The 25575-nt window shown below is 39.9% G+C and overlaps 2 protein-coding genes across 6 annotated transcripts in view; both read left to right on the top strand.

Moving 5' to 3' along the window:
• znf148 (zinc finger protein 148) overlaps positions 1–6703 on the top strand; it is a 51903-nt gene extending 45200 nt beyond the window's left edge. For both annotated transcript variants that reach the window (XM_059966365.1, XM_059966364.1), the window contains exon 8: positions 931–6703. In XM_059966365.1, the coding sequence (XP_059822348.1) occupies positions 931–2532 (1602 nt within the window). In that variant the 3' untranslated portion in view covers positions 2533–6703. The remainder of the gene's footprint in view (positions 1–930) is intronic.
• A 6956-nt stretch (positions 6704–13659) lies between these two features.
• Positions 13660–25575, top strand: part of slc12a8 (solute carrier family 12 member 8) — a 142179-nt gene continuing 130263 nt past the window's right edge. Inside the window, exon 1 of one of the 4 annotated variants that reach the window (XM_059966375.1) lies at positions 13660–14457. The gene's annotated coding sequence lies outside the window, so the exon portion shown is untranslated. Of the gene's footprint in view, positions 14458–14557; positions 14703–25575 lie in introns of those variants that run through there. The other 3 variants (XM_059966374.1, XM_059966376.1, XM_059966373.1) reach the window with 3 other exon arrangements.

Genomic DNA, 25575 nt, shown 5'->3' on the forward strand with positions numbered 1-25575 from the left:
TTGGCTGCTGACATGTTCTGTTTGCAATTAATTTGAAAAATAATTCATTGACTGTAGAACAAGACCAGATTTAAGTAATCTGAATAAAATAAAGTTATTCTCGCTGCTGTCTGTAAGGAGTTTGTACATTCTCCCCTTGCCAACGTGGGTTTCCTCTGGGTGTCCCAGTTTAGGTTAATTGGTCATTGTAAATTGTTCCATGATCAGACTAGGATTAAATCGGGAGAAAGCTGGGTTGCGTGGCTGGAAGGGCCTATTCCATGCTATCTCAATTAAGAAATAAATATGCAATTTAAAATTTGTAACTCCTCCTACCACATTTCAGTGGTTCTCTCAAACTATTTCTTGTTTAAGTTTAGAAAAAATTAGAAGTACTATTTTTGATTCATCAATTAAATTTGAAGAAACTTGGGGACCGTTCATTCGACACTTTCATATGAATTAATTTGACTTCTTCCAGACCTTTACTCTTATTATTCTTGTTCTGGTATGGAGTTCCGGAGTTTTTGACACTATCATATACATATAAACTATTATTACTGCCCATGTTAGTTTAGGTTTATTTTTTTTTATTATTTCCTTAAATATATATTTTTTCTTATTTTATACTTTTTTTTCTTTTGATGATTATTTTTAATCTTTTCATGTATAATCAATATAGATTAGATTATTATATGATCCTTTTTTGCTGATAGTTTAATAAGATATTGTTATCGTGTTACTAATTTAATTTCAAATCTATTGTATTCATAACCTATTTAATATAATATTATGTTATGTTTTTTTTAAAAACTAATAAAAAGATTGAAAAAGAAAATTTGTAACTGATGGCAATTAAAGCTGAAAGGTAAACTATACAGACTGCATTTCTTTGGGGGCTTGTGAGAATAATTAATTTTAATGATATTGGTTCTAACGTTATTTTTTCAGTATTTCTCTAGAACTGATCGCGTATTAAAGCATAAACGGATGTGCCATGAAAACAGAGACAAAAAACTAAAGTGTGCTTTGAAGATGAGTGATATGGGTGGAAATGAGGATGATCAAAGCATTGCTCTGCTACATAAAGATAATCCAATACCACGGAAAAAGAAGCAAAAAGCAGGGGAGAAATCAAGATCCACTGGCCCCCTCTCTGAAAAAGAGTGCCCCTTGGAAAAGCTTGACCAGAAAAAAGATGAGAATGACAGTGATTATCCATCGCTTTATAGTATTGCCTCAAAAGTGAAGGATGAATATATGGTAACTGAATACTCTGTTGAAATACCACATTCATCCAGTAGTGGCAACCCTTTGGAAAGTACATCCAGGGACATCCATCCACCTAAGCTGGTCATCAAGAAGGTGAGCAGTAAGAGGAGCCAGAAAGTCCAGCTGGAACCGAGCCAGGCAATGCCGGCTTTATCAACTTATGAAGAAAATAAAGTTACTAAATATACTTACGAACTGATTGGTAAACAAGGACTGCTGGATTCCGAAGGAAGCCATGATATGGACCAGGTAGATTCCTTACAGGAAGTTCCCAGCAAACCTATGCATAGCAGCAACAACTATGATGATGCAATGCAGTTTCTGAAGAAGAAACGATATCTGCAAGCAGCAAGTAATAACAGCAGAGAGTATGCCATGAATGTAGGCCAGATAGCATCTCAGCCATCTGTGACCCAAGCCGCTGTAGCCAGTGTCATCGATGAAGGCGCCGCAGCGTCGATGTTGGATTCTCAGTCACTGAGTGTTGAAATAAAGAACAGTCATGATAAAAGTGGGATTCCTGATGAGGTACTGCAGACTCTGCTGGAGCATTATTCTCATAAGGCAAATGGACAACATGAAATGCCTTTTAGTGTTGCTGATACAGAAGTGGCCTCGAGTATGTCGATTAACACTTCAGATGTAGCTGAGGTTGCACAAACCGAGAGAGTTGGTGCAAGTTCTCAGTCAGCCTCTTCGGACAAAGCCAGTATGCTTCATGAATATTCAAAATTTCTTCAGCAAGCTTTGGAAAGAACAAGCCAGAATGATGCATATTTGCCCAGTCAGAGCCTTGCTTTTGCAACTGAAACTCCAAACCTCACCAGTCAGCCGTTGTTTTCCTCCATGGCCTCAATGACTATGCAGCGTGGCTTTAGATCGAGCATGAATTCACCACTGCGACCTTCTTCTGAGAAGTCCCATTATGGCTTAATGGTCGGTGAGTCGCAGCACACCTTCTCTTTTTCAAATGAAGAGGCAAACCATAATTCTGTCTCTGCACAAGAGTTCTTGGATCAGATGACTTCTCAGAAGAAGGTAGAAGCTCAGCCGGTTCACCAGGCTTACCAAATAGGCACATTTGAACAGACATTCAGATCTCAGTACCAGAATGCAAGGTCTGGTATAACTCCCCCGTATAGTGCCTCCAATGGACAAGTGAACCTGAGGGTGCGTGGGACTAGTGCAGAGTTTTCAGAGTTTCCATTAGTCAGTGTACAGGAGGGAAGAGCTCAAATGACTTCTTCACCAGATGCCACAGCTAGTCAGGCCTTTGGATAGCAAGAAAATCTGATCTTTGTTTTTAGTATTAAAAAAAACATGGGCTAGCACTTCAGATTGACAATTCTTGTGTTATGTGCTGCTCTGTATAGGATGGCGTGCAGTATAAACAGTAGCTAATGCAGTTTTTGTTCATATAGAAGCCTTGAAAAAGGCCCATTGAATACCAAAACCCATTTGTGCTGTGGTGCAGCATTGTTAGAAAAGTTCCCTTTGCATTTTCCAGCCATGCACAGCATGTCACAGGTTATTGTTTTGTAGCAGGGCTTAACTGTTGTTTAACACTGATGCTGCTGTTATGCCTCACCTTGTAACATGCCCCAAAATATTTTGGCACTTTTTAAAAGGAGAAAATTAATTAGTCACTTCTACACTTAGGGTAAAACCAAACTAATAACTTAGTTTCTTTGGATTTTTTTTGAAATTATGCACTTTTCTAATCAGATTTACTAAGATTGTAAACAAAGCTAACATTTTTTTCATGTTTATATGTAGGTGAATGCTTAAAAGGAATTGGGACATAAATTTTATCTAACATACATTTTTTCACATTAGGAAGCCCATAAATTTGAGTGGGAGAAGAATGATAAACAACAATTATCTGTTGAACATTCTATTTATACCATGAGTTTAAAATATTAAATTTTATTTATTTTATAAATGAATGTGGGAATTTAGTTCTTAAAGCCACATAAAGCACAGAAGGTGCTTTAGTACTTCCCTAGGTGTGAGATGCAGCTTTTGGTTCTCCAAGATATTGGAATGCCTATTAAAATATAGTTTATGTCCCTATTTTTATATGTTTTAGTATATAACACCTTGTGTTTCCTTGCCGAAAATTTACCTGTTAATTTATATTACAATACCTACCCATTTATTATATAATACCTTGTCTGCATAACAATATTTTTCAAAAGTATATTATACAGCAAGTACATCACACAAGTGCATCATCCCACAAATAGTTTTGTTGCCCTTTCTGTAAATGTGATTTTGTACAATGTAGTGTACTGTGATTCTATAGCTTAAGAACACTTCTACTTTTGAATCAGTTGATTAAAAATCTTTCTTCCGTATAATTACTAAACTGTTGTCTCAATTGGAGATATAGTTGTCACCTTTTTTATTTTCAGGCAGTAATCATTCCTTGTAAGCAAAATTATTTTAAGGCTTTGGCTTAGCATTGTTCAGAATTGTAGTGACCTCCAAATGCAGTTACTTAAAGGATTGAACTCTCTCAAATTTACAAAGAAATAAATTGATATATAGTTTAGTGGAAAGGTTGTTTGAAATGAGATGGACAACACTGGTTAAAACCCTTTTGAGATTTGTATGATTTTTGGCTATCTGGCTGATCAGTGCAAACTTCATTCTGTAATGTGCTTAAGCCGAAGATTTAATCTTTGTATTTTTATATTTATGTCATCTTTGTAGCATTCATAACATTCTAATATTTACTGGTGAGAGTTTAAGTAGGAGTGCAGTGTTAAAATAAGTTGGGAATGATGACCAGAGAAACTCTTAAATATGCTTCTAACTTTTTTTTGTAATTTACCAAACTTGACCTATGTAACTAACTGCACTTAAAATTAACTTTTTAAAGTGGCATCATGGACATAAAAAATGCAAATTCCTTATGCCCTTGTGCAGTTTAATTGAGGCTAAGCCATTGTGTAGATGTAATATTATGAGCCAGTTATATGTAGTGGTACATTTCAGGAAAAAAACGTATCTTTGTTTCAGCTGTCCCCTCTCGTCACCTTAATTCCAAACACTGATTTTGAAATCTATTTGGGGAGCTGCCATACAAGTATTAACATCCCATCTTTAACCATGACCTCCATGAGTAGACAATGCTTCCTTCTATTAATGGCAACAGAAGCAACGTACTCATACTCGTGAGGCCGTAAGTTAAAAATGAAATATAAAATTCAGAAGTCCTTAGTCCCAAGTAGACTGTGATGTGCTCATCTTGGGGATTCTTCTGTTTTCTGTCAGACACACTTAAGTCTTTATGGACCCCAGTTTAAAACCTTGGGTATAAAAGTTGGTTATAAATGTATTTATTTTTACTGGATGTAGAACACTGGACCAAATAACAAGATGTCTTGCAGATGTGACTACTTTGATAATTGGGAGTACATTCAGCAGCCATCAGTTTAAAGTTTAGAAACAAATTAAGTGATCAATACTTTGCTTTTTCAACTTTTTAAGATGGGCCACTCAGTAGAAATGAGGCAGCTGTAATTTGTTTTCGCATGGCTACTATTCAGAGCTCATTGAAGCGCTGCCTATATGCAGCATATTGCTCATGACCTTCCACTTTGCACTGAAATGAGCAGTAATGCTTTAAGTCAATTCTGTACATCTTTAGATTCATGCCGGCCATAATAATTAACTGAGAAAACATTTCATGTTGTTTTTGCCCCTTTTAAAGAAGGATCTAGAGTCGCAATGTCTGTTGGGCTCAACGGTATTTAGTTGAGTTCATAAATGAAGCTGCATTGCTATTTTTACTTTCCCATCTCTGGGGATATTTAAACAAAAAACCTGATAAGGTGTGCAATGTACATTAAAATGTGCACTTTTTAAAATACTTTCCTTAGAAGGTGTGAGATGTACATGAAAACTATTATCAAACTGTAATTCAAAATGTGTGTTTTATAGTGCTAAGAGGCTCTTTTGTGCTATTAAATTCATTTAAATATCTTACATAAACACAGGTAACATTTGATTATGGCCAATGTGTAAATGATGATTCTTTACAGTTGGTGGCAATCTGTACTTGTAATGGCTTGGGTTCTTTTTAAATGTATTGTATCTTTAGTGATTACAAATATGGTTTCATTCAGTTTTCACCTTTATGGCTCGTTTAATTGAAACAAATGCATTCCAAGAATGTAAAGTTGTATTTAATGCTCTGGAATTTTTGCATGTGCACATTGTTTGTTTTCATTTCGTCACCCAATATTTTAGCATGAGATGTTAACCTTTTAGATGATGTGTCATAGAAAGGGTTGGGGGGGGGAGCCCTAAAGTTCGTATTCAACAGCAAAAATTAATTGAAATGTAATGTGCTTGAGAAAGTTTTCTTCTCCCTATATAATTGCAGAAGCTTTTTTTTCTTTTGGGAGAAAGGGGATGGCATCTTACATTTTGGAAAAAGTTTATGTTGAGGATTTCTGATGTAAGGAGAACTTGACATACAATTCAGTTTCATAGCTTTATGTAAATAAATGCTTCAACAAAATAATCTACGCTGACTTCCAGACAATGTTGGCAGTGAGGGATTGAAACTGCATATCTATACAGAGCAGCAAAATGGATTATATACTAACGTAGGTAAAACTGCATCACATTTACAAAGGAGTTGCATAGATTTTATGTTATTTGCTAGCCTTTTATACACTGATGGACTTGCCAAGTGATACTTTATTCTAGTTTCTTTTAGTACACTGGTCAATTTTGTACGTAAGCTTGCTTTTCTATTAATGTAGAGGCACTAACTAGAGAGATCAATTTTGTAGTATATTGTAAAAGCTAAATTTGTTACAAATTCTGTTGGCCACAGTTTATGTATGAAAACAATTATGCTTCCTTTGTTCAGTTCACTACTTTACAATCAAGTTGTGCTGGAGAACTGTGTGCTTGTTAAAAGTCAATAAATCTCTCTTTTGTTCACCCCACATAAACTTATCACTTCAGTATCTTTTACATTAAGGGTTTTGGGGGAATAGATTTATCAGTAGTAGATATAGATACAATATTTTGCAACATGTCATCAAATACTGTGTAGATATGTAATAAAGTAAGTTCCTACAAAATGCTTTAAACTGTTATTAAAAGATATACAGTACTTTGTAAGCAGTGTATTAGAGAAATTGGAAGTATCACATTTTCATCTTTAAGGAGTCTTTAATACATAGATATAAATAAATGTTCAGAAATCAGTTGTTAATTTATAAACAATGATGCTGCATAACAACATTTGAATTCGGGAAGTGCTGTCATATCTTGAAGGATTCTGCGTGGAAGAAAAATTTAGTGTATAACATTTGTGTATAAAATATGCGGTGTTATTTTCATACATCTTCACATCTGTGACATTTTTATCACAGTGAAGATCTGAATGACGTTTGTTTTAGTTTCAAAATAAAAAAATTAAAAGTGATACTATGTCTTTGTTTGTAATTGTAGCATCATTATCGATGCTGGTGTGAATTTAGATTGTGATGGATATTTACTGTGCAGGGCCAGGGCATGGCCTTTTTGCCAAGCTCAGCTTTCTAACAGTAGCTGACGCTTCCAGGGATTGAAGAGTTGTTTTTGAGTAAGTTTAACTTCCAACCAATAATATTCTTTGTTCAGCTTCTTGCCATAAATGGAAGCCAGTTATCAGTTTTGAATGTAACTTACAAGCAATAATCAGTCTGAAGTTAAAAGGAGAGCTTTGCAAACAAGCAGCAATGTCTACAGAGCACAGGCTGCTCGCCCACAGCATGGGGCTGGCTGTTCAAGAGACGCAGTGTTAAACAATGAGATTATCTTAAGTGGGCCTGCATCAAAACAAGACAACACTGGCTAAGCTCGTAGATCAAATTGGTACTGTCACTTAGCATGTCAAATAACCCATCTCTCAATAGTTGGGAGATTTGTTTACTGAAAATTAGCCTTCACTGCATTAATTGTGGGTGTTTGGGATCTCTGTCAGCAGAAGCTTTTAGACTAGTGATTCCCAAAGTGGATGATATTGCCCCCCCCCCCCCAGACTGTAGGAGATTCTAAAGGGGTGATAAAGAGTGTTGGGGGTGTGCTCAGTAGCAAGGGGAACAGTTGAGAGATCACAAGCTTAATTTAGGAAATAAATTATAAGTATTTGATCCTCAGTGCCTCATAATTGATTACAACGGGGAATACCAGTGCATTAGGGTACAGCATTCAACAGGGTAAAGTTCACAATCTGTCCTTTCAAATGATCTTAACTGCATTTCTCTCGCCACGGGTTTAACAGATATCACTGCCCTACTTTGTGTACCTTCAGTCAGAGATTTGGGTTTTACCCAAGCTATTATGACATCACAACATTCCCCTTTATTGATCGAAGCATGTGCTTACACCTGCAGTCACCAAAGGAGGAGTTAAACGATCTGGTAATTCTCGACTGGGTAATTCAAGGCGGAACAACAGATGAGAGCTTGCAAGAAGAAATTATCAAAATTTGGAATGATGTAAAAGCAAAAATGCTATTTAAAAATGTCATTTTTTTCTGGTCTGTGGCTCCACTACCATACAAAGTTTCCTGGTCTTTGGAGAAGAGCCAAATTGCTCATTGTATTTCCATCATCCTACCTTGTTGAAAGAGGCTTCAATGCAGTGACGTACATAGAAAAAAAAGCAGAAACTGCTTAGACATTGTTATGTATGGCAACTTTAGGCTTTTGCTGTCACAACTTGAACCAGACAACTTGAACTTGCTAAAATACCATCAAACTCGAGGACCACATTGATATTGAAGCTGTTGTATAGCACAGAGGTACTGTGTAAGCTAGGTTTAAAGACAAAAATTTAAAACAATCATTTTTCTCATGTTAGCATATCATAGACATGTTTTTACACAATGGGTGCACTGGAAAGTATATTGTGCTTAAGAGGGGCTTTGAGAGCTAGGTTGATGGATTCTATCTTAATGTCTGTCAAACTAGTTCGATAGTCCTGTTTTTGCATTCAGATGTATCACTTATATGTAATATTAAAGTTCTTTTGCTAAGTCCAAAATATTTGTGGATTGATGTACAAGGAGTGAACATTAATATCTCTAATTAATTTATAAGGATATGCTGAACACGTGTTTTTTGATAGGGGTAAAAAAAACAGGCTGAGTTAATAGCATGAGAACAAAAGATAAAAGAGTTTGCCTCTGTATGCTTGTGGAATTTGTATTTATGGGGTACATTTCCCTGGGTTTTTGGGACTTTGCCTAGATCGGGAATTGTGATTGGTGCCTAGGACGCAGATTGGTTTCATGAGTGAGTGAATCAGAATTTGGGGTTCCCCCGTCAACAACAACAATCAAGTGGAGGCTAAAAATTGTGAGCTCCGAAATGTTTGTGACCTACTACGTAGTATTTTGAGTGGTTTATTTGTGCATCTCCTGGACACTTGAATAATTTGGGTCTGATCAACTCAGCCCATTACAATTGCTTACTTGTCAGAATTATTTGCAATATTTAATGAAACTAATCTTCAATTGCAAGAAAATTATGTAAATCTTATCAAAGTCAAATCAGTTGTCTCCATGTTTCTGTCCAAGTTCACTCTATTTAAGTTCAACATTGGCTGTCAAAATCTTTTCCTATTTCCAAGCCTCTGAGTACCAGTTCATGATCTTCAAGTATACTGTGCCCACCCGGAAGAGTTGCATAAAGACATGTCAGAGATTCAGGATCTTTTCCTGATCCAAATTCTAGATTGGGTAATAAGTCCATTCCTGAACATTTGTAATGAAGAATGAATAGGAATGATGGAAGAAGAACTGATTGCACTACAAAATGATTTTGAGATGATTTTTTTTAACCTTAGCTTCGAGACTTTTGGTTGCTGAAAGCAATCTCTAAATGTTGTCCTGTATTGTGGAAACAGGTCAAGATGCTCTTTTTTGCCTTTCCAACATCATATTTAGTGGAGCACAGTTTCAGTGCTTTCAAATTTCAGACTGTAAATTACTGAACATAGAGATCTGGGACTCCCCGAGTGACATTCAGCCCGTTGTTCAGAAGCTGATATCACTATATCAAGCCCATCCATCACATTGAAAAGTAAAAAAGCAATGAAGTAGTGAATTGTTGCATAACTAATGTAACATTGATGAAAATTATTTTTACTGCAATTAAAGAAATCTTATTTATAGCTTTAAATAGAGTTGAATAATTTTTGCAATTATTTGTCACTGCTTTGAATTTGCAGTTCCTGTTTTAGACCAGAAGACATAGGAGCAGAATTAATTGGGCCTTTCATCCCATTAAGTTTTCTCTGCCATTTCATCATGGCTGATCCATATAACCATATAACAATTACAGCACGGAAACAGGCCATCTCGGTCCTAGTCCGTGCCAAATGCTTACTATTTCCTTCTCAATTCCATTCTCCTGCCTTCTCCCTGTATCTTTTCATGCCCTGACTAATCAAGAATAGATCAACCTCTATCTTAAATATATCCAATAACCTAGTCTCCACAGCTGCCTGAGGCAATGATTTCCACAGATTTACCACCCTCTGGCTAAAGAAATTCCTTCTCATCTCCATTTTAAATGGGCATCCCTCTTTTCCGAGGCTATGCCCCCCTAGTCCTAGAATTGCCCCATCTTCTTCCCGTCCACTCAATCAAGGCCCTTCAATATTTGATAGGTTTAAATGAGACCCTCTTCATTCTTCTGAATTCCAGTGATTGCAGGCCCAGAGCCATCAATCACGCCTCATGATAAGCCTTTCATTCCCAGAATCATTCTTGTAAACCTCTGAAACCCCACTACTGTCAGCACATCCTTTCTTCAATTAAGGGTGCAAAACTGCTCACAATACTACAGGTGAGGCCTCACCAATGCCTTTATAAATCTTCAGCATTATATGCTTTCATATTCCAGTCCTCTCAAAATGAATGCTAACATTGCATTTGCCTTCCTCACCACAGACTCAACCTGCAACTTAACCTTTAGGGAATTCTGTACAAGGCTCTCCGTCAAAGATTCTAACAATAGATGAAGATGGATCGTTGGGATTGAAATGCCTGAAATCTCATATCTGTGAGCACTGTAATGCTGCTTTCTGTACCAACTACCATTTACAAAGACATGTTTTCATTCACAGTTATGGGTGGTCTTGTACACTAAATCATTCAAGGTCGAATTTAAAATACTTGTATCATTCAAGGTATGGTCTAATATCTGAAAAATATTGTCAAAATATGTGTATTTATGATTTTAATTGGCTTAATATTTACTTGCCATTTTGTTTTCTTAAATATGATTCATTGCAAGCAAATTCTTCTAATTTCTGTTTTATTGTCCGATCCTGTACTGTAATGAAACAAAACATTGCCAAGTACAGACATCTGTTGTGAAGTTTGTTGTCCTAAACTTGCTGGTTGCTCTTCATGTGAGCTTTTGCCAATTGCGTTGTAATTTGAACTCTTCATTGAGTGTGCCAGTGAAACACAATTTTATTATAAATTCTCCAGCGTTGCACTGGGAATCTGTAATAGTATATCGGTGCAAAGTTAAAATTAGTATCTAAACAGCAGTTCCATTAATTTTGTTGGCAAGAAATTGGCACAATGGGTCAGGGCTAGACTAGTCTTGAGCACATGGAGATTATAGTGTTCCATGACTTAACTATAAAAAAGGTTGTTATCTGAATGTGTTATGCTTTTAATTTCAGTTTCCTTGTGTATTTTAACTATTTATGAGGGGTGTAGGTAGGGTAAATGCAAGCAGGCTTTTTCCACTGAGGTTGGGTGGGACTACAACCAGAGGTTGTGGCTTAAGGGTGAAAGGTGAGAAGTTTAAGAGAAACAAACATGAGGGGAAGATTCTTCACTCAGAAGGCTGTGAGAGTGTGGAACAAGCTGCTGGTGAAAGTGATGGATGCAATTTAGATTTCAACATTTGAGGTGTTTAGTTAGGTACATGGTAGCAATATGGAGGGCTATTGTCCCATGCAGGATGATGGGAGTAGACAGTTTAAATGGTTTGACATGGACTAGATGGGCCAAAGGGCCTGTTTCTGTGCTGAATTTTTCTATGACTCTCCAAGTCCCTTTGCACTTCAGATTTTTGAATGTTCCACCAATTCTCCTTTGTCTATCCTGCTTGAATTCCAACAAATTTGTCAGGCAAGACTTTCCAATAAGGGAATTCTTATTTTAACCATGCATCATAAATCAAAATTTCTTATAATTCTATGTTATAGCTGGAAAGGTAGAGGGGAGGGCTGGACATGGGGACTGGGAGGCAAGGAGCCAGTAACCTAAAAAAGTTTGAGAACCATCTGTGTAAAGTCACCCAAGTGCAAACAAAAAGTACAAATATAGAGAATAGTCAGATTGTTGAGAATGGTCAAGGAACACTAATAAGAAAGATGGGGTGACTAGAATCTATTTCGATGCTTTGTGATTTCTGCAACAGGGAAAATTTGTTTGCAACGCGTTGAAATGTTATTTTTTTGCTTGGATGAATTATACCTGTGTTTTTGGGTCCTGGGGTGGAGATGCGTTTCTACCAAAGGAGGTGTAAGGTGTTCCTTCCCTTCACTAGCCTGCAGGTCAACCTTCAACAACATATAGCACCTGCTTAATGTCCCCATTCCTCCCCTCCCCTTCCCCCTCCCTCCTTCCCCTCTTCCCCACCCCTCTTTTCCACCACCTCCTCACCTCTCCTTTCCCCCACCCCTCCCCTTCCCCTCTTCCCCCTCCCCTTTCCCCCTCTTTTCCCCCTCCCCCTCTTTCCCCCTCCCCCTCTTTCCCCCTCCCCCTCTTTCCCCCTCCCCCTCTTTCCCCCCTCCCCCTCTTTCCCCCCTCCCCCTCTTTTCCCCCTCCCCCTCTTTTCCCCCTCCCCCTCTTTTCCCCCTCCCCCTCTTTTCCCCCACCCTCCCTCTTTCCCCCTACCCTCTCCCTCCCCTCTTTCCCCCTACCTCCGTCCTTCCCCTCTTTCCCACTCCCCCCTCCCCCTCCCTCTTCTCCCCTTCCCGCCACCCTCCCCTCTTCCCCTTCCCCTTATCCTCCTCTCTTCCCCCCCACCACCCTCCTGCATGGTCAGGATCATGTCTGCAACGGAGCACGGGAGCAGGTTGAGATAGTCGTGCGAACAACTGGTGGATATCATAACTCCGAGTTGTGCCACCACCGATGCCAGATAGACAATTTCTGAAGAGCATTGATAATGCAAATAGAAGTCAATTCCAAGAACCCGACGTAGCTACTGTGTAGCATTGAAAAATGCAAGCTGTTGGGCTGCCACAGAAAGATATTTGTTTGTGGGATTAACCCATATGGAGTTGTGCCCAATAGGATCGGGGCCAAAGTAGATATCAGATGCCAATTTTCAATCCTGGCCTCCAGCACTTCGAGTTTGCATGTTTTCCTAATGCCTGCATTGTTTCCTCGTCTTCCTAAAGCTCCAAGGGTTGATCGGTTAATTGGCAGAAATAAATTGTGGACGGTGGTCAGGAGAGTGCAGCAGAACGGGATGGGAAAATGGGATTAGTGTCGGAAGAGTGATAGTTAGCCAACCTGGATTTGGCGGCTGAAAGGACGTATCCCCACGCTGTACTACTTCACCCGTCATCATTATCCATGGTCGGGATTGTTCTTGCAATTTTTTTCTACAGAAGTGGTTTGCCATTGCCTTCTGGGCAGTATCTTTACAAGGTGGACGACCCCAGCCATTATTTAGAATTTATTTAAATCTTACATCCATCCCGCAACGGGAGGGAGTAAAAATATTTGCGTTATGACTCCATTGCAATGTACAGACGTGAATTTAAAAGTCTAATTGCTTATAGAAAGAAGTTGTCCCGTAGCCTGTTGGTCCTGGCTTTAATGATGCGGTACCGTTTGCCAGACAGGAGGAACTGGATCAGTTTATGGTCGGGGTGACTGGTGTCTCTGATGATCTTCCGGGCCTTCCTTCTGCATCTGCTGCTGTAAATGTCCTGGTGGAGGGAACAGATCCACAGATGCCCAGTCTGTACCACTCTCTGCATTGCCCAGCGATCAAGATTGGTGAAGTTCCCTTACCAAGCTGTGATACACCGTCAATATGCTCTCAATGGTGCCCGTGTAGAAGGTCTTGAGGATTTGGGGGCAGATGCCGAACTTTTTCAGTTGCCTGAGGTGGGAGAGACGCTGTTGGGGAGTGTCCACAGTCCAGGCGAGCTCATCGGCGATATGTATGCCGATATCAATACTTTTCAGAGATTGTCTGGTGTCAGTGGACGCATAACCACTGCTCAGACAACCATCCACTATCTACTCCCGTGGCTTCACGTGACCTTGATTGCAAAGATGGGGGTGGGGTGGGGGGGGTGTTGCTAAGCAGGCGCTACACCTTGCTGAGAGGTGATCTGAAGGCTTCCGGAGGGACGGCGCCCTCCACCTCCCCCGGAAGAGACGTATCTTCACTCAACCACACAATTCCTTCACCACATGCATGGATTGCATCTGGCTGAGGTTTGGCTGGAATGTCAATTTCGATTTGCAACTACTTCCCTCCCAATTGACCCCGGTTTCCACTCAATTTGAGCGCTAAACTTCACCGACAGTCGATTTGTTTGAATGGTCAATGCGTCTGATGTTGAGGAAACTTGTCCAAAAGGAATGGTTGCGAGCAAGGTTGTGACGTGCAACTTTGGAGTTAAAGTCCGCTGGTGGTTGGCGGGGATAGCCGCCCATGCTGTTCATCACTTTAGGTGATTACTTGCACCGCGTAGTAGGGCGTTTGCTTTCAACAGTTTGTTTTTGACTATACGTGGCAGACTGAGTGTGGCCGGGAGTGCGATCAATCTCTGCCCGAGGAACAGGTAGAGAACTGCTCTGCGCTTTCTGTAGACTTTTACTGGAACGACTGATCCTCGCGTTCTCTCTGAAAACAGCACCACAGACCCAGCTCCCGTTACCCTGCCCCGCCAGCTGCGACCTTTTAAAACAAAACACATTAAACAGCTCAAAATAAGGAATGAGGAAGTTAAAACAAGTGTCCCCACGTGGACTCTTTCAGAACCTGTTTCTCTGCGTCTTCCTACTAGAAATGAACCGCCCCTCCTGAAAAAATTGACTCTTACTGAACAGGAATTCTTCAAGCAGTTAAAAAGGTAAAGTTCTGAAGGATGATCAGAATTTGGGGGCGAGTGCAGTTGACAGCCCTGGCTTGAAATGTAAGTTAGAAGTTTAATTTATTGAGCGGACTTTTCACAAGTTCCTATGTTTGTTTTGTGGGAATAGTTGAAAAGTTTGTGTTTGGTGAGGGAGTGGCAGAAATTGTTACCCGGATCCGGATGCAGATATCGTTTACATGTTGGCACCCGAGCAGTCCTTCATCCTGTCAACTAAATCTTGTAGAACTCCAAAATCTTGTGCAGAACTCTGGCGCTCGACCCTTAAAGGGGCATTGCTTTCCCAGGTAAAGTACCAACGTTTCATCTGTTGCAGAGAAGGAAGACGTATACATTTTACTTTCGTCCCGTGATATATTGGACATGATAATTGTATATTTGACACCGGATAATTATGATTTGACACTGGATAATTGTATAATGCAATTGTAGATATGTAACCAATTTCTTTTACCAAACTAATATTTGGCGAAGACATGGTGATTTTTGAATCTTTATGTGTCGTTTATTTCCTGAAGACATGCAAAACGCAGTTGTATATTCTTGAAAGGTGTGGTAAACGGATTGTCGCAGAGATGGGAAAAATGTAAGTTATAAAATAGATTGAATGAGACCAGTGTCATGCTAAGGTAGCATGATTTAAGATGATTTTTAATTGCCCCCTCAGTTCTGAGTGAAGGGAGACCAACCAGCACATCAGCCGTAATGCATTTTCAGAAAGCAAATGCGTACTATGAACTCTTATGGAGAAACACTGTATTTAAGTGGGAACTCCCCCCCCCCCCCCCACCCTTCCTCCGACAACAAAACTTTCTGGACTCTGATAGCCATTGACGTGTTTTAGGTATTAACCCAGCCGTGGGCTTTGTTGGCGATAAATTGATTTATTATGGCCATTTGCTATACCTGTAATCTGAATTGGTAAATTCGATGTCTTTGTCATCAGTCGATGATGTTGATTTCTTGTCGGCATCCTTTCATTTTCTACTACCGTACTTCCAAATGCTATTGTGTCTTTGTGAATATGAAACGGAAACAGTAGGCAACTTGCCACCCCACCGCCCCCAGCCTTTTTCCGGTTTGTTAACTTTATGATTGATCTAATCATGTTCAATTCTGCAATTCCATCAACATTTCAGACGAAATATTTATGTAACAATGCCTTAAAATATTCATAATCTCACTGTTCTCTACTGAGAAGAGTTCCACATACTCTCAACTTTCAAAGAGAAAAACCAAAGGAAAAGCTCCATCAGCTTTTAAATCTGGAGTTCCCAACCTAGGATCCAAGGAGCCCTCGGTTAATGGTAGGGGTCCATAGCATCAAGAAAGGTCAGACATCTTTGCTTTAAATGGACAACCCCTTACTTAAAGCCAGTGATCCCTTGTTCACAAGAAGAAACATCCTCTCCTCCTTCACCCCATCATGAATCCTCATTCAAAGTTTTAGTTTAATCAACCTTTTCATGTCTTCCAGCACATTAACAACCTTCCCTAAATGGGGAGACAAATGCTACATGGTATTCTGGATATGATCTCACTATCACTGAGGCATAGCCCTGTATAAAATTCCACAGCTAATTACTATTAGCATTCCCTTAGCTTACAAAATTCTTGCTGTGGCTGCATAAGAGCTAGGACAATTTCATATTTTCCTGCGTCAGGGATGGGGTATAGGGTTAATTCCAGTAGACACTCCTTCAATGATAATGGGCTGCATGTTAGCATAATGGTTAGCACAACATTTGACAGTACAGGCAACCCGGATTCAATTCCTGCCATTACCTATAAGGAGTTTGTATGTTCTCTCCATGATTGGGTGAGTTTCCTCTGGGTCCTCCCCCAGTCCAAAGAAATACCAATTGGTAAGTTAATTAGTCATTGTAAATTGTCCTGTGATCAGGCTAGGATTAAATTACTGGGTGGCACAACTCGCAATAAATAAATACATCATAATACAATCATGTGACACTAGGTCAGATAACTGAAAGTTCAAGTGAAATAATGGTGCAGAAATTCCATGGAATAGGTTGAACTTTGAAATGCCTAGACTGTAAGAGAACAAAGTAGTAGTGCACTGTAAGTACATCTGAAAGCATTGAATTCAAAGGTGATTTATTATCAAAGTATGTATATCAACATATACAATGCTGAGATTCATTTCCTTGTATGGTCCATGCCAAACACATCTAATTCTACCTGTGATCTGATTCTTTAAGAGTGGCTAAGATTGTGTCACAAGGGTATGTGTCAACCCCAAGATTCTTCTTCTTGTGGGCATTCACAGTATATTAGTACAAGAAACAATACAATCACTCAACAGGACAGACAAACAATCAATATGCAAAAAACAACAAACTGTGCAAATATGGAAAGAAAACAAAAGAAATAATAATAATACAAACAGAAAATAAATCATACTTTATTATAAATACAAGCCTGATCCAGTTTTAGAGTCAGAATACCAATCAGTTATTACACATAGGACAATCCATAATAACTGTATAATAATACAGGATAAACAAGCAGGAACACCTTATTTAGTAGCTATAGCCATTCCAAACACACACAACGTACAGAAATCAGTAAGTGAAAAGCACCAGAAAGATGCTGAATTAAAAGAGGAAATTGAAAGACTTTGGAATATGAACAGGGTATACATTGTCCTGATAGTAACATCCCAAAGGCACTACACTATGTAAATCTTCAGAAAGCCACAATATTAAACACCATGAGAATAGTACAAAAGTTCCTAGCAATTGACAAATAAGCATGCTTGGCTATGCCCTTACCTTAGGGTTTACCATCTTGATCTGAAAAAGTAAATAAATAACTAGATGACGAATATTGAGAATATGAGATGAAGAATCCTTGAAAATGAGTACATAAGTTGTGGGAACAATTCAATGATGGGGCGAGTGAAGTTATCCCTTTTGGTTCAAGAACCTAATGGTTGAAGGGTAATAACTGACCCTGAACTAGTGGTGCGAGTCCTGGGGCTCATGACCCTCCTTCCTGATGGCAGCGTGGCCCGGACAGTGGAGGTTCTTAATGATGGATGCTGCTTTCCAGCAACAGTTCCCTGTGTAGATATACCCAGTGGTGGGGAGGGCTGTACCTGTGATGGACTGAGCTGTATCCGCTACATTTTGTATGCTTTTCAGTTGAAGAACATTGGTGTTTCCATACCAGGCTGTGATGCAGCCAGCCATTATTTTCTCCAATGCACATCTATAGAAGTTTTTCAAGGTTTTAGGTGTCATGCTAAATCTTTGAAAACTTCTACGGAAGTAGAGGCGCTACCTTGTTTCCTTCATAATGGCACTTTTATGCTGGGTCTTTGACAGGTCCCCTGAAATGATAACACCGAGGAATTTAAAGTTGCTCACCCTCTCCACCTCTGATTCCTCAGATGAAGACTGGATCATGGACCCCTGGTGTCCTCCTCCTGTAGTTAATGATCAGCTCCCTGGTCTTGCTGACAATAAGAGAGAGTTTGCTATTGTGGCACCACTCGGCCAGATTTTCAATTTCGCTCCTATATGCTGATTCGTTTCCACCTTTGATTCGCCGATGACTGTGGTGTCATCAGCAGATTTAAATGTGGCATTGAAGCTGTGCTTGGGCTGACAGTCCTAAGTATAAAGTGAGTAGTGTAAGCATACTGCCTTTGGTTCACCTCTACTGTTGGAAAAGTGTGGAAGAGATGTTGCCAATCCGAACTGACTAGGGTTTGCAAGTGAGAAAATCGAGGATCCAATTGTCCAAGGAGATATTGAGACCTAGGTCTTGAAGCTTATTGATTAGTCTTGAGGGAATGATAGTATTGAGTGCAGTGCTGTAGTCAATGAAAAGCTTCCTGATGTATGTATCTTCACTGTCCAGATGTTCCAGGTTAGAGCGAATGAAATGGCATCTGCTGTTGACATGTTGTGACTGTAGGCAAACTGGAGTGTATCCAATTAACTTCTCAGGCAGGACTTGACATGTTTCATCACAAACCACTCAGAGCACTTCATGACAGTGCATATATATATGTGACTGGATGATAGTCACTGAGGCAGGTTACCACGCTCTTTTTAGGCACCGATATAATTGAAGCCTGCTTGAAGTCCTCCCTTCGTCCCTCTCTTATGGCCATGGTGTTATACCTTCACCTGCATAACTGTGCTTTATATGCATTCTTGGGAGTTAAGTCTGTTGAGCCATTCAGAAGATCAAGAAATCACTAGTTCATTGAGATGGTTCAGAAGTATGTTGATTAAAAGGAAATTGCAGACTGGAGATTGCACTGAGAGTAGTTGAGAAGAAATATATTAACAAGTTTTGTAAAATGCCCGCAAAACATTGCCATTTTTCAGCAGTGCTGTCTTGCAAGATGTTGCTTAGTAAGGACTCCTCACGTTAGTGAGTACAAGTCTGATGGGGTGAACAGGCCTTTGTGTAAATTAGGACAGGGACCACCAAGAGGTTTTGAATGAGCCTGTTTTGGTGAGTGGAAGATGGAGTTTGGCCAGCAGTACATTAGATAAGTCCTGATGTGGCAAGGTGTTAATAGAAGGTTCAGCATATGATGAAATGAAACACATTTTGAGCTGGATGATGTCTTAATGTACAGTAACAGAGTTTTTGTAAAAGCATAAAAAAGACCAACATCCATCATTGAAGACCCCCATTATTTGGGTCATGCCATCTTTTTTCAGCTCCCATTTGACAGGAGGTTCAAAAGACTTGAGAGTCAAAGCTCTAGGTTCCGGGACAGCTACTCCCCTCCAAACATTTGATTCTTGAACCAACAGCCAGAATCCTAATCACTACAGTTTATCCACTTTGACCTCTTTGCTCTATAATGGGCTATTTTTATTTTGGTTTTAGTTGCGCTTTACTGGTAAAGATCAGCTCCAACTTGATCTTTAGTGACAGAGGTGTATTAGGTGATAAGATGCCAGTGCTTTTCCCAGGACAGAAATAGCTAATTTGAGAGGGTATAATTTTGAGATGAGTGAATAGAAATATAGGTGAATGTCAGCGGTAGTCTTTTTACACAAAGTGATGGGTGCATGGAATGCAGTGCTAGGGGTGTTGGTAGAGGAAGATATTATATTCCCTCCCCTTCGCTCTCTTTCCATTCTGGCTCCTCCTCTCCCACCTATCATCTCCTCTGGTGCCCTTCCTCCTTCCTTTTTCCCATGGTCGACTCTCCTCTCCTATCAGATCTCTTCTCCTTCAGCTCTTCACATATCACTTCAACCTCTTCACCCACCCACCTACCCTCCCCTGGCCTCACCTATAACTTCCCAGCTTTTATTCCTTCCCCCAACCACCACCCCCCCCCCCAGTAGCCAAAGCCAGTAAGTATATCCTTTGTCAAGTCAGGAGACCAGAACTGCAGGGAGTACTCCAGGTGCAGCCTCCCCAGTACCCTGTACAGTTGCTGTATTACCTCCCTGCTCTTAAATTAACTCTTATTTGCTTGCTTTTCTTGTTTGCATGATATTTTCTGCACACTAGGTGTTCGGTGGTCTTTTTTTAAAGTGGGTTCTATTGTGTTACTTTGTTCTGTGGCTGCCTGAGAGATTAATTTCCAGGTTTTGTATAGTATACATACTTTGATAATAAATGTGCTTTGAATTTCCTTCTTTAAAAATTTATCAAAAAACATTAACAGGCAGGATATAATTCAGACTTGGTTATTTGGGTGAGTATATCAAGTCTCTGATCTACTGGTCTCAATGGTATTTGTAAGTTGTCTCTGTTTATCTTTCATTTAATGCAACAGTTGCACATAGAATTACGTGTATAAAATTGCCCAATTTTAATTTTGTTTCACATGAAGTACTCAAATGAGCAAGTATTAGTGTGTCTGGTGCCAGACGTGTGCAGGTTTTACAGGTGTTTATAACTGCAGTTGCTCACCAGCTCAGCACTTGCTTACTGTTACAAGTTATTTAACTTTCTGACCGACGTTTTGCTAAGCATTCTATCTATTAACAAACATAGACAGGGTTTAAGCCCAAAGCCCAGAGCTCATTGTATTCGTGCATAAGCTTCAGTGCTGTTGTGATGTAAAATATCTCTTGCATCTGGTAGGCATTTCACAAAAATATGCGATTTAATTATTAAATACAAGAAAGTCTGGAAATCCAGAGCATACACTCAAAATACTGGAGGAACTCAACAGGTTAGGCAGCATCTGTGGAAGTGAATAGGATGTTTTAGTCTGAGACCGTCTATCAGGACTGGAGAAAAGGGGAACCTTCCCTCCTCCCCCACCTTCTTATTCTGGCTCTTCCACCTTCCCTTCTAGTCCTGATGCAAGGACTTGGCCTGAAATGCAGAATGTTTATACATTTCCAGAGCTGTTGCCTGACCTGCTAAGTTCCTCCAGCATTTTATGTGTGTAACTAAGGAGAGAGAAGGTTTTATTATGGTTATCTACATAGGGAGTCATGGGAAATGAGTGAGGTCTTAAATGAGTAAGTCTCATCTGTACTTACTGTGGAGAAGGTCACAAAGGCTGGAGACTGAATTCAGAGAGAATGATCATATCTTGAAATGTCTCTACATTACAAAAAGTGTAGGTAGACTTAAGGCACACAAAGTTCAACATTCAACACCATAGTTACTTCCAGGTTCGATAAGAAGCTCAGAGACCTCAGCCTTGACCTTGACTTGTGCAGTTGGATCCTGGACTCCCTGTCAGATCACCAGCAGGTTGTAAGAGTGGGCTCCCTCACCTTCAATCCTCTGACTCTCAATACAGGAGCCCTTCAGGGCTGCATGTCCCGCTTGGTGGTGCAATAATATCAACGCCGGACTCTGGAGCGAAGGTTCCCAAGTTCGAATCCAAGTTGGGTTGAGCGTTGAGCTAGCAATTCAGCCTCGTAAAAACAAGAATAGCTTGCTACGGAAACACTGTCATGATGGTGCCCTGATAACTCCACTGCCGATTTAAAGGCCATTCTTCTTCTTCAGGGCTGCGTACTGAGTCCCTTCCTTTACCCCATGATGATGTAGCCACCCACGGCTCAAATCTGCTAATTAAATTTGCCAACAACTCTACATTGATTGGCCTTATCTCAAACAATTACGAGGTGGCCTACAGGGAAGAAGTCATCTCTCTGACACAGTGGTGTCAAGAAAACACTCTCTCCCTCAATGTCGCAAAAACAAAGCAGCTGGTTGTGGACTACAGGAAGAACACAGGCAGGCTAAGCGTTATTGACATCAATGGATCTGGGGTTCAGAGGGTAAATGGCTTCAAGTTCCTCGGCATCCACATTACGTGGTCTGTACACACCAGCTGTGTGATTTTTTAAAAAGGCACAACAGTGCCTCTCTTACCTCAGATGGTTGAGAGTGTTTGGTATGGGATCCCAAATCCTAGGAACTTTCTACAGGGGCACAATTGCGAGCATTCTGACTGGCTGCATCACTGTCTGGTATGGGAACTGTACCTCCCTTAATCGCAGGACTATGCAACGAATGGTGCACACAGCCCAGCGCATCTGTAGTCGTGAACTTCCCATGATTCAGGACATTTACAAGGACAGGTGTGTAAAAAAAAGGCCTGTAGGATCATTGGGGATCCAAACCATCCCAACCACAATCTATTCCAGCTGCTACCATCCAGGAAACAGTACCACAGCATAAAAGCCAAGACCAACAGTCTCCAGGACAGCTTCTTCCACCAGGCCATCAGACTGATGAACTCGTGCTGACCTGAGTGTACTCTATATTACATTGACTGTTCTAGTTATTACAAATTATTATTAATTACTATGATTGCACATTTAGATGGAAACGTAGCGTAAAGATTTTTACTCCTCATGCACGTGAAAGATATAAGAAATAAAGTCAATTCAATTCAATTCAATAGATAAACCCCAGGGCCTACCAATTTATTGTGAGTAGTCAATGAAGAAATTGCTGTGGCCCTAGTAAAGGTATTTATAATGTTGTTAGCTAATTTTGAGGTATTGAAAGACTGGAGATTGACAAATATATTTTTATTTAAGAAGTATTGTAAGGACAAAGTAGGGAACTACAGGCCCAGTAAAACTAACCTCAGTAGTGGGAAATTTAGCAGTGTTGATTCCAAGAGGCAAGCTTATCTGCATTTGGAAAGACAGGGACTGATTATGAATCATCTACATGTTATTGTGTTTGGGAAATCTTGTTTCAAGAATTTGATTGATTCTTTTATTTGAAGAGGTGACCAAGCAGATTAATGATGGCCAGGCAGTAGATGTTGTCTACATGGACCTTAGCTAGGACAATTCACAAAATCATAGAGCAATACTACATAGATATTGGCCCAGCCAATCACTGAGCTCACCCAGATTTCCTGTGTTCAGCCCATATCCCTGTTCTGTGTACTTCTACCTGCCTCCACTTCCTCTGGTAGCTCATTCTGCCTGAAGTTTGTTAAAGTTTTATGTGACATGCTGAATTTTTGCAAACTTTTAAGTAGAGGGACTACCATACTTTTGTAATAGCACTTACATACTCCTTAAATTGCAATGTGAATTTTATCATATTATTATCACTGGCCCCCTAAGGGTTCTTTTACCTTAAGTTCTCTAATCAATTCTTGTTCTTTGCACAATGCCCAATCCAGAATAGCTACTCCCCTAGAGTGGGCTGCTCTATAAAGTCATCTTGAAGGCATTCTAGAAATTCCTCTTTAGGGATCCAGCACCATACTGCTTTTCCCCAATTTACCTGCATATTGAAATTCTCCATGGCTAACATAGCATTGCCCTTTTGGCATGCATTTTCTGCAACTTTGCCATTTCTTACCTCTTCCCATAACGATTCTGCAACTTCCAATCCCTTGGCATCTCTTTCTAATGATCTGATTTCATTTTTCAACCAATAGAGCCACCCATCCCCCTCTGCCAACCTGCCTGTCCTGTCTATATAATGTGTCTCCTTGGATGAAAGCTCCCAGTTATCATATTTCAGCTGCGATTCTGTGATACCCACATCATACAATCAAATCTGTAACTGTGCTACAAGTTCATCTACCTTATTCAATAGGCTCTTTTAAGAGTCTTGGGTGGGTACATGGAGCTTAGAAAGATAAAGGGCTATGCATTAGGGTAATTCTAGGCAGTTTTGAGATTAGGTTACATGGTTGGAACAACATTGTGGGCCAAAGGGCCTGTAATGTGCTGTAGATTTCTTTGTAAGTGCTGCTTCTTTAAAAAAATCTTCAGTCATGCAAATAAGTGCAATTGCTACTTCTCATACTTCTGCTCACTGCTTGGGCTTGAACAGGGCTCGGCCAAGTTTCCTCCAGTCTCCAAACTAGTGCATGCTATCCTTTGCCTGCATTTGTATTAATGTCTTACCCAAAAGCAAGTGCTCTGACAGCCAGTGCTCCCTTGAAATGGCACTAAAGTAAGAGGCTAGTCACCTTCATCTTCGAGGATGCCCTTGAATCTGGAAACTACAGAAAGAGAAGTATACAAGCTTGGTTTCACAGTACACATGGATCATAAGAAAGACTGGAGACAATGTTCTTCTCACTGGGTTCGGATATGGGTCAAGTGCGGAGCGAGAGACACTGAAGCGGGTCAATAGTTCACAGACTTTAACGCGAACAGAGTTAGAGGGAAAAGAAAACAATAAATGCTAAGCCAAACAGGTCCGTTAACTAAAACTCTCAAATGGAAAATGAAGCCTACACTGCGGCTAAATATAAAATGAACACCGCTTGTCTTCAGGTTGACTCGACTGTCCAATTTCTTAGGCAAGGCCGAATGCAAGCAGGCAGTGAAATGATGCCGTGCTGGGTTCAGGTCTCAACAAGCACTACTACAGAAAGAATGGAGTTAAATGCTATCACAATAAAATAATAATTAGCTGACACTTGCATATCCACGAACGCAATTGCTATGCTGCAGAATCCGTGGTTGTGACAGTTCTATTGAGAGTAGAGAAAGCCGGATGGACATTTAATAGTGTTTAGAATTGTGTTTAGTTGGAGTAAGTATGGAGATGGATTTCCTTTTGGATGGAGGGTTGAATGGATTTAAAGTGCGAGGTAAACCATTTTAATGCACTGAGTAGTTGGTGTTTACAGTATTCTGTTCATTGTAGTTATAAACAGTTTGTATCAAAACTGCAACTTGAACTGGTACAAATTTCAAAGTACATTTATGTCACCATATACAACCCTGGGATTCATTTTCTTGTAGGCATACTCTAAATCCAATAACCATAATTGATTCAATGAAGGGCTGCATCCAACAGGGCAGACAAAGTGTGCAAAAGACAATAAACAGTGCAAATACAAGAAGAAAGAAAAAAAGAAATAATAAATAAGAAAACAATAAATATCGAGAACATGAGATGAAGAGTTCTTGAAAGTGAGTCCATTGGTTGTGAGAACAATTCAGTGAAGAAGTTGTCCCACTGGTTCAGGAGCCTGTTGACTGAGGGGTAATAACTGTTCATGAACCTGGTGGTGTGAGTCCTGAGGCTCCTGTATCTCCCAGCTGGCAAAGTTTGAATGATAACATAACTCGGTATAACCAAATTTGTTAAAAGGAAAAGAAACACTATAAAAAGTAATGATTAGCTCAGGGAGGATTTAGTGGCAAGGGAAAACAAGTTAGGCAGGTCTAGGAGGTTGATAACATTAATATTTTACTGATTTAAAATAATAACTGCCCTTGCAACAACATTGGATTTAAGTTCTGAGTATTAGGATTTTAAAAAACCAGTTAACCAGAGTTCTACCTTTAATTTAGAATGCTTCCAGAATCACTTTGTTCCCATTATGTGAAACATACCAGCATTGATTGTAGTTTGGTGTTGAGCATAAAACACAGGACAATACTGATGCACCATCAATAACTCACTCTGAGACGTAAAGGGGAGATATCGGCTTTTATTGACTGGAAGAAGGAACAAGCAGTGAGTGACCACCATACTACATCCTGGAGACTGAGAGGCCGGGCTCAGGCCTCGATCGCCTTTATACCGGGGTCTGTGGGAGGAGCCACAGGAGCAGTCAGCAGGGGGCGTGTCCAGACAGGTATATGTAGTTCACCACAAATACCATATCAGACAACACAATAACAGTCAACATTTTACAAGACAACAGTTCAAACAGCCATAAGCAATCAACAATTAGCAGAATGGTCAGAT

Source organism: Hypanus sabinus, chromosome 4 (genome assembly GCF_030144855.1).
Source record: "Hypanus sabinus isolate sHypSab1 chromosome 4, sHypSab1.hap1, whole genome shotgun sequence".
Lineage (NCBI taxonomy): Eukaryota > Metazoa > Chordata > Chondrichthyes > Myliobatiformes > Dasyatidae > Hypanus > Hypanus sabinus.